Here is a 10,108-nt window from a genome sequence, read left to right as displayed (position 1 = left end):
AAATAATAATTGAACTTAATAACAAATAACACTAAGAAATTAATCAAATAAAAAAAAGATATTTTTGTAAAACTAAAGTAATTTAGTTAAAAAAATGTATAAAGAGGCACCAAATAAATGTTTTAAATAATAATTTGGTCCCCCTCTAGCTAAACTTTAATTTGAAAATTGTTGAATAAAGCAATCACCCAAAAAGTAATGTCACTTTAACTCAAATAGTGGCAATCATGTAGGACCTACAGTGCCTTAATAAGGACAAACGGCACTTAACTCTAATCATGGTTACCATACTTTTGGTCTTCTAATTGTAGAATCCAAAAAGTCAATAATACCCCGAGTATACAGTTCCTAAGCAAAATGTAAATGGACTTTACAGTAAATTTCACCATCAGTCAAACAAATTCCATAGTCAAGTCATTTAGCATGAAAAGATAAACCTCCACTAATTATGGATTTAGAAAAGATGCAACAAAATTTTCACTTGAGAAAAATTCGTGTCTCTTTGTATGATTTGACAAAGAAGAAATGGTTGTGTAATTAAGTCAGTACCTTTCTGGGAGTCAAACGACAGTGACATCTTAAAACACAATCGCACCAAACAATCCTTCGTTTTCGTTCTCAACAGTGAGTATTACCCGCCATATTTACTGCAGGGCGAGTGTGTGTGTGAGTGAGAGTGAGTGTCAGAGTGTAAACTGTGCTTCTCTTATTCTCTCTTTCTCTCTGCCAAATGCAAATGCAAATGCTAATGCCATTCCAATCAGAATGAGAGAATTAGGGTTTCAGGAACGACGCTCCTGGAGGCGCTCCGGTTCGCGAATAGGCGGCGACACCAGCCCCGACTCCGTCATCTTCACTCTCGAGTCCAACCTCAGCCTCTTCTCCTCTGCCTCCGCCAGTGTCGATCGATGTTCCTTTGCCTCCGACGCACACGACCATGACTCCTTAGCCTCCGAAATCTCCCTGGTAAACTCACACAATGCTTTTGCTCCGTGATACTAGTTGTTAATTGAAATTCGGAAATCTGAAATCGAGCTGTTTCGTTGTAGCACTTGGCGGCGCAGGAGCACGACAGAGATTTCGCTCACAGCGAAAGCTGGAGCGGTCCAGATCCGGATCTGGATCAGAATAGCCGACAGCATCAACGGCGTTGCGATGCAGATTTGGATGCATTACACAGAAAGCGTCACCAAAATCCTTTCTATGGAAAAGGAGAGAAAGCGAAAGGTGATAACGGTATTATTATTATTTTTTTATTTCTATTATTATTATTATTTGTTATTTATATTATAGTTATTATTGTTAGTGTTGTTGTTATTATTATTCTTATTACATTAAGATGCATTTGCGCTTTGTTGGTTTAAAAATGAAAAGAGAGAAAAAAAAATAAAGTGAAAAAAAAAAAATAAAGTGGACTCACAGACTCTGTTGTTTTGTTGATGTACTTTCTGTATTGAAGTCCAAAAGGAAGAAGATAGTGACGGTGGTGACACTGAGGACGGAAATCAGCCCTTGCAATTTGATTCTGCCAGGAACTCTTTTTCTCTGGCTCTCAAAGGTACTAAACCTACTAGAATTTCAACTTTCCAATTCAAGCATTTTGGTTTATTTTATTCTATGTTATTTTTACTTTTTTTTTTGTTGCTTAAAGAGTGTCAGGATCGGAGATCAAGATCTGAGGCGTTATTGAAGAAGCACGATCGGAGAAGGCCTGCGTCGTTAGATCTGAACAATGCCGTTGGCAATGGCAATGTTTCTTCGCCTCGTTTGGGATTAGGGGCCATGAAGAAGAGCACTGTTTGTTCTCGAAGGTCTGGCTCTGGCTCTGCCAATTTTCCGAGTCCTGGAACGCCTAATTATCTTCACGCAGGTGCTGCTATGCAAAAGGGTTGGTGTTCGGAGCGAGTTCCTTTGCATACGAGTGCTGCCCGCAAGCAGGTTGGTTCTGCTCTGTTGCCTTTCAACAACGGGCGGACTTTGCCGTCCAAATGGGATGACGCTGAAAGGTGGATTCTGAGTCCCGTTTCTGGCGACAGCACTGGGAGGGCCTCGCTTCCAGCGCCGCAGAGAAGGCCCAAGTCCAAGAGTGGGCCACTTGGTCCCCCTGGCGCTGCTGCAGTTGCTTACTATTCCTTGTATTCCCCTGCGGCGCCTTTGTTTGACGGTGGGAATTCGGGGAGTTTCATGGCGGCTTCTCCATTTTCTGCTGCTGTTAGTGTCTCAGCTGCTGCTGATGGGTTGATGGCCAGTTCCGGTGGCAGTTGTGGGGAGGTCCCCACCAGGACTGATCCTTGCATGGCACGCTCAGTTAGTGTCCATGGTTGCTCTCAGATGCAGAGTCAGTCATCATTGCCTGCCCAAGGTTTGTATGCATATTATACAATACTATATTCTTTACAAGGTTTTAAATTGCACGATCCTTCACAATGGAGGCAATTGTGGCTGAGGCAGCCATAACTGTGGTTGCATTGAGTCAGAACTTTGGCAATGTGGCCGAAACTGTGATCAAGAGATGCAGCAACAATTATTTCCTTCTTATTTTTTGAACCTTATCTCGCTTTGGGTTTGGTGAATTATGATTTTGTTGACTTAATTTGTCAGTGAAGTTGTGCTTGAGAAATATCATGGTGTGGGTGTGTTCAATGCTATTAGATCCATGTGTTTCAAGGGCGACCCTAAACAATTTTAATTTCCTGATTTGTAGTTAATCCTCTATATTTTGTGAACGCCTCATACTTACCGTGATATTTTGTAAAGATTGCTGTTAGGTGGTTTGAATGGAACAGACTGTTTTTGTTGATAACACTAGTGATGCGTGTCGATAGTCGACAGGTTTTTACTTGATGATGACATAGTGGTCTTATGTAATCGTAAATGTACTTCTGTGCTTATGATGTGTCATTTTTTTTTATGTTGGCTTTAACTTACAGGGGAGAAGTTTGATGGTTTCAAAGATGCAGGCACCAATATATCACCTGCTATTTCTAGGAGGGACATGGCAACCCAGATGAGCCCGGAGGATAGCTCATGCTCCCCTCCAAATTTGAGGCCTTCTTTCTGTGCCTCTACTCCACCTTCCCTTCCTCTATCAGAGTTCAAGAGTTTGCCTTTCTCTAAAATGGATGTCAGAGATGTACCGGTAGATGAACGTGTAACCATGACAAGGTGGTCCAAGAAACACAGGGCCCTATTCTCTGGCAGAGGCTCAGAAAATGATGACAGCTGGAAAATTAGAGAAACAAGCAGTCGATCTTCATCTTGGGACATTACTGAAGGTTCAAAGACTGTGACAAAGTATGTATAACATAGTATTGTATCGATATTAAATTTATCTGGTAACTAAAGAAAAATTATTCTTGACAACTTTAAACTCAAACGAATGATCATATAAATAATTTGATATTAAGTAAGAAGTGAGATCTTCCCTTTATACTCTTCTATTTTTCACTAGGCTTTTATCCAAACGGTACGTGTTACCTATAGATTATGGTTCATGGTGGTATCACAACAACTATTGGAGTTTGTGGAATTTGTGGTTATTGATTTGCTAAATTAGCTATCTAATTGGCATTGAAATTATTTTATTAAAATGATTAGTGACAGGAGTTGTCTTGTTAACAACCTCTCTTTATTACCATTTAAAGATTCACCATCGTAATCCAATTCAAACCAGAAAATATATATGTGAAGTATTTGATATAAGAATACTTTATCCCTGAGAAAGCTCGGTCTTTACTGTATAAGAAATATTTGTGTGAACTTTACATTGCATCTGAAATTCCATCATTTTTTTACATGTCCAGGGCCAAAAGGGAGGAAGCCAAAATCAATGCATGGGAGAACTTGCAAAAGGCAAAAGCTGAGGCTGCTATACGGAAACTAGAGGTCAATTTCTCATGTTTTTTTCTTCTTGGCAGAATTTTAACAGGATACTCCTCTTAAAAATATTCATCAATTATTTATAAATTAAAATAAGAACTGATTGTATGCTTTAATCATCAAGTTGTTAGGGCCCCTTCATTGTAAATATTTTTTTTCCTAATTTCCTTTAGTTCTTGGTATTTGGTTTTTTTTTTCTTACTGGTTATCCTCTCTTTGCCAAATTTCAGCCTAATGACTTACACTTGCTACCATTAGTATAGTAGTTCTGATCAGTGATCTCGGACATCCAACAGCCTAGTGATCTTGTCTTAAAACGATGGACAAGTTTTAACTATGTTGGCTGTCTGATAGGATCTTGACGTACTAAAGAAAACTTCTTCATGCATGTTGTGTCCTAAAGAAAGTCCTCTTTTGTTATTCTTTTCGATCTGTGGCCCAACAAATTATTACTAAAATTTATAAAAGAATAGGAAGGAAAGTTAGAGAGGAAGAACATAATCAAACAGATAATGAATAATTATTTTTGCTGTTTCAGATGAAGTTGGAGAAGAAGCGAGCATCATCAATGGATAAGATTATGAACAAGCTGAGATTGGCTCAGAAAAAAGCCCAAGAAATGAGAAGTTCAGTTTCCACCAACCAGGATCATCAAGTTGCTAGAACTCCTCACAAGGCTATATTATTTAGTAGAGCCACTCAGATGGGCTCTTTGAGTGGTTGTTTCACATGTCATGCCTTTTAAGCTTCGTCCGCATTCTTTTTCTGTTCAAATGAAGCTTGGGTAATTTTTTCTGTAGCCTTATAGTAGTTCAAAAGTCAATTGAGTCTTTGATTAATTTGGTTTTATTTTGGTTTAAGAAATCTTTAAAGCAACACGCTTTTCAAGACAGATATCTTCCTTTTGTTTCCTTCTTTTTATCCTTCTCCTATCTTGTAAAGAAAGTTTTAAATAAAAAGTAAGAAAATTAGCAGTAGGATGAATAGAACTAATGTTCTTGTGTTTAAGTCCCGGCTTCCATAGATTTTTGGTAGGCTCAGGCGAATCCCAAATCTACATACCGTGGAAATTTTCTCTGTTTATATCCATGTTCATTCCTATGTATTTTGATAAAAGGTTGTTACTTGTCTTACCAGGTATCAGAGTTTAGAAAGATTTAAATGTAACTTCTGTTAAACTAGTGAAAGGTGGAAGAAAGAGAAGCAGCATTCTGGCACTTTCTGTCGTTGCGGTTTTGGAATGAACGAAATGGCAGCACCGTCTAAAATATCCGATTAAATCAAAATCTCCATGTACCCTCACCCTTTGGAATTTGAATTCAATTATAAATAATCTATGTATGTACCTAGGCCAAACTTTAGAATAATATTCTTTTGCATTATTTTTTTTTGTTCTCTCCTTGACAGTTTGCTGTTCAAATGTAATCTCTTATCTATCTGCAGATAGTTGAACGATAAATTAACCTTAAATTTGTAATCTAGTTTTTTCCTTCACGAAGTTGCGCATGGTTCAGTTCGTTCTTCGTTATTTGGCCTATTTGGTTCTTGTTCTTTCTGTTCGTGCTAATTTTGCCTCACAGATACAAACACAAATAAATTTGCTATTTCGCTAGTCTATCTTATTTCGACAAGAGAATGAAAAGATTTTATGGCCTTGATTTTGTCAAATGTATCGGCATATTTTGAATTATTAATCTGATTACACCACAATTAGTGGAACACTTCTTTAGAGTAATTGTTCAATGACATTCCAATATTGGGTGTTTATTTAGTTGCTGCTGCCTACACATGCTTGGATCTCAGTCAGCCTTGGAATCTTGCGAGTTTTGAAGTTCCAAAAGTTCGGGTAAACATCCTAACCTGGTAAGATTGACATAATCTGTAGGAATATGTTCAGCTATTCCTGGAATCATCAATCCAAAGAACCTGATTATCGTCATGATCCAGGTCTGAGTATAGCTTTCACCTACAACGAGGGGGAGAAGAAATCCTCTAATAAGCTCCCAGACTGCGTTTAGTATCTTGGGCAGGACCCAGAACAAAGAAAAATAGTTCTTGTTTGGCTCCTCCTCTAGAACCTGGATGGCAATACATTACAAAAAACAGTCAGAGTATATCAGGTATAGTATGGTAAGAGCAAAAGGAAACTCAATGAAAAATGACAGACTTCACATTCCACAACCCATACCTGGGCCTGGTACAAGCTGTTGAAGTAGAGGCAAGGACCGAAGTGTTTAAAGAAGAGGTTTTTGTCATCGTAAGGGATCCTAGGCACTATATCATTGGAGTAAACATATCTCATGTATCTCACATCATACTCTCTCAACTTGTCCTTCATGAACTCCCCAAACTCATAGTCCCCAACTCGTGGCTGCCCAAATGTATAAACCCCTTCTAACTTGTCCAACAGCCATGCCTCCTCATGTATTGTGAGAAGAGCAGCAAAGAGAATGGCCAAGGCTCCTCCCAAACTGTGCCCTGTCACTATGAATTTTGCATCCGTATTTGCCTCCAACATTGTTCTGATCTTCTCTCTGATTGCATAGTAGGCGTAAGAATGGTGGGTGGTTTGGTCAATCTCTCTGGGCCATCCACTGTTCTTCTGAAGACCCAAAGCTTTCATGAAGCCACCATGTATTCTACCCACATTGGGCAAGTGGTACCAAGAGATATCCACATCCGTTCTCCATTTATCCGCATCAAATGCCTCTGTACCCCTGAATGCAACAACGATCAACGTCGGTTTCCACTTCTTATCTTGCAATATGATTGCTTGTGTCGACCACTGCTCTTGGTAGTCTGCATCCCATCATTTCGAAATTTTACTCTCAAAAAAATCATTATGCAGTTTTTATTTCCACTACTTTCCAATATTTATCTTTTGGTTTTCTAAAATGGAAGAAAGCAACTTAATTTTGATATTTATGTTACATTATTGAATTACTATTTATAATTTTTGACCTAAAGATAAGTGTTTGAAGATTGGGTTGGGTTTTGGGTAGGATGTGGATAAACCCATTATCCAATCCACTAAAAAAAACATCAGATTGAGTTGGATTAATTCAACCCATATTTTTAATTTGTTTAAATCATAAATAAAAATCAATTTAATGTAATTGGATAACCTGACCCAATAAATATCTCCAGTAGTTGACGTAACAATTAGTATAAAAATGAAGGTGATAATGAGTTTGAACAATTGTTAAGAAAAGATTATTGCAGAGTTGGTTAATTATCGTGTGACATGGATTATGTAAGTTCAGTCACTAACAATCCTTACCTTTTTAAGTAAAAAAGATTATGCCCTACAGCCGTTAACCTAAGTAAAAATAAATAAATGTTATAAATTGAGAATTTATATATAATATTATGGCAATATATCTCTAAATAATATATAGAACTTACTTTCTTTCAAATATTTCTTTTAATTTTTTTTTTCTAAAGTATATATGTGCTTCTAAATAGATTCTGAAAAATCAAAGGTTAGATGGGAAGCAAAATGTGACTGGTAAATGAAAGGAACGTGTGGTCCAGAGTAAACTATGTCCCATTGTTTTTTTCTCTTAGTTAGGTTCAAGTTTGATTACCTGTGAACGAGTAAAAACAAACTTTCAGAATTCAAAGTTAAACGCATGAAATCCAAATTCCAATGTTAAGAGTCAAATTTAACTTTTAGGAGAAGAAAGATGTTTGAGTTTGATGTACATTTGAGGCAGTCAAATTTGAACTAAAGTTTGATCTTGAGTTGATTGAACTAGTAGGGTTTAAATGTTTATTTTCTTAATTATATTTATTTTAAAAAATATTCCTTTATAATTTGTGGAAACAAAGCAATTGATTTAACGGTGTCATTTAACTCTTCAATCATACCAGACTATTAAATGTAATACAAATATAAATTCATAATCAAAGTTTAAAGAAAATGTTAGGTCATTTCGGATCGAGGACTTAAGAGTTAAGATAATTAATCTTAAAACTTCGTTATCGATTTTATTATGTTATGGATGTAGATGTTTGAATCTAAGTTAGATCTCTATTTTTAAGTGATGTAATATTATTAAGTATGATAAAAACAATTTGTATATATTAAAAATGTGTATTTTCGTGTTAAAATTAAAAAAAAAACACACACACACAAATTTTCATATAATTTTAGGATTTGTTAATGTGCACTCACTATTTTATTTTATTTTAATTATGAAAGAATACGTTAGTATATAGGAGTGGAATTTAAAATTTGTCGTAATATATAGTTTGTTCATATACTCATTTTAAAGGTAAGAGACGTTATTTTAATAAATCCTATAAACACTTTTCAATGTATAGTTACAAGTTTTTCTTTTTTTAGAAGAAATATGTTAGCAAGCTACACCTATGATTTTTATGATTTATGGTAGGTATAATTTTTTAATACACTTTTCTAAAAATAAGTGGGTCTACAATATTAGCTAATCTCCTTAATCTTCTGTCATGACAATCTATTAAAATATATGAATCTAAAAACTTAAAATTAAAATTAAATGACCATATAAATCGATAATAAACAAAACTATGATTTTCAAATAAATATAACGCGTAAAGTTTTAACCATGCATGTAAAGTTTTATCATGTTTTTGTAAAATTTGTGTTTTATTAACTTTAAGCTCAAAGTCATTGACATAACTAAATGAATAATAAATTTATACAGCCACGAACTAAACTATAATAATTTATGGACAATTCAACTAATTACGCCATTATTGTAACCTTAGCATATTATGATATATAATAATAGAAGAATCATGCCAATATTTAATGCATTAAATGTTTTTGTTCTTCATATATAATGATGCCAAACACTTTGATATTGCTACTTTAATTTTCTGATAAGAAACCAGCTTAGCAAAACATATATATATATATATATATATATATAGCAGTACTGAAAAGATGTTTTATCTATCTGGAAATTTTCGTATCTTCTAAGCAAAATATAGAGAAGAAAAAGGGATGTTTTCTTAATTACGTACCGTTCCAGAAGCTGTGTAACCCCAAAAACTCCATCTGCAATCATATTAAAACATAAGAACAGAAAAAGGTAAACCCTAGATCAAAATCACCAACACTAAAACCTAATTGAAAATATTATTATTAAGTAATTAGGAATGAATAAGAACTTACATTCCAATGATTTTGCACTGCGTTACAAAGAAAATTTTCATTTTCGTAGGAAATCTTTGAAGCCATCATTGAGAGGAATCCTTTGTATTTGGCATCATTTTGTTTAATGTTTTTGTCTAAGTCAACTCGTGTGTCAACTAAGCCCACCGCAGATGAATATGATGCAGATGATTTCTCTGGTCTTTTCACCTTTCCTGCTTCACAAATTCTTAATTTATAATCCTCACATGCAAACATGTTCATACCATGCAGTTGCAGACACTAATGTTTTTGTCTTAGAACGTTGTTATTATCATGAATTACCTCTTAGAATGTTGAAAAAGAGTCCTTTGAAACCTCCATTGCATGATAAAAGATTGACCGAAAACTCCAAGATGTCTCCAACCTTCTTCAAGGAGTTTCTTGAGGCAAGAAGGAGAATCTGTGTCACAACAGATACGAAGATGAGCCATCTTTGTCGAAAATCTGTTGCCTGAATCTCTTCTCTGCACTCTATAAATCTTCTGTTGCTCAACTTAGAAGAGAACAAGAGGCTCCCAAGATCAAAGACACTTGCTTCTTCTGGCTTCAACAGCAGGTAATTGCTACCAAATAGCTCTTTGGATTCCATTGCTTTAAGAAATGGCTTCCAAACTCAAACAAAAAGTGATTCTTTTCAAGGAATGTTGTTGCGTTGGTTATTATATACATTCACTGCGTACGTTAATTAATGTCTGGTTTTGCATCTAATACATTAATATTAATATTAATTGCTAGATGTTACAGACAGAAAACTACGTGTTTCTTGTCGACTCTGAGTATTTTAATATTTTAAGGATCCTTTGAGAACTGTGTTCGAAAAAATATTAAAAAGGAAAATGATATTTTGACAACTTTTTCTTTTTAACAACTTTTTGATAACAGGATTCGTGTCTTTATTTAAATTAAAAAATATTTGAAACGGACGAATCATATATTACTATTACTGTCAAAAAGTTATAAAAAAAGTTGTTAAAAAGACTTTTTTTCCTATTAAAAATAGAACTTTTTTGTTGAAGTAGTAAGACGCGTTATCTACCAGAAACTAAT

At 35.1% G+C, this 10,108-nt stretch overlaps 2 protein-coding genes across 3 annotated transcripts; one reads left to right on the top strand and one right to left on the bottom strand.

The window, feature by feature from the left end:
* The first annotated feature begins 431 nt into the window (after positions 1-431).
* On the top strand, positions 432-5,373 carry LOC106765352. 2 transcript variants are annotated; one of them, XM_014649934.2, is made up of 8 exons: positions 432-966; positions 1,050-1,236; positions 1,460-1,558; positions 1,652-2,362; positions 2,931-3,294; positions 3,804-3,885; positions 4,418-4,663; positions 5,017-5,373. In XM_014649934.2, exons 1-7 carry the CDS (start codon positions 766-768, stop codon positions 4,622-4,624), a joined length of 1,851 nt encoding a protein of 616 aa, XP_014505420.1. In that variant the 5' UTR covers positions 432-765; the 3' UTR covers positions 4,625-4,663; positions 5,017-5,373. The 2 variants fall into 2 exon arrangements, with proteins under 2 accessions (XP_014505420.1, XP_014505421.1); XM_014649935.2 differs by having other exon boundaries at positions 448-966; positions 1,050-1,227.
* Positions 5,374-5,515: 142 nt separating this feature from the next.
* On the bottom strand, positions 5,516-9,672 carry LOC106764264. Its single transcript, XM_014648527.2, has 5 exons — positions 9,344-9,672; positions 9,041-9,234; positions 8,890-8,923; positions 6,068-6,678; positions 5,516-5,957 (listed from the first exon to the last, which is right to left on the bottom strand). The coding sequence occupies exons 1-5, from the start codon at positions 9,648-9,650 to the stop codon at positions 5,679-5,681; spliced, it is 1,425 nt and encodes a 474-aa protein (XP_014504013.1). The 5' UTR covers positions 9,651-9,672; the 3' UTR covers positions 5,516-5,678.
* Between the last annotated feature and the right edge of the window lie 436 nt (positions 9,673-10,108).

Source organism: Vigna radiata, chromosome 6 (assembly GCF_000741045.1).
Source record: "Vigna radiata var. radiata cultivar VC1973A chromosome 6, Vradiata_ver6, whole genome shotgun sequence".
Lineage (NCBI taxonomy): Eukaryota > Viridiplantae > Streptophyta > Magnoliopsida > Fabales > Fabaceae > Vigna > Vigna radiata.
This window is presented reverse-complemented; position numbering and strand designations above follow the sequence as displayed.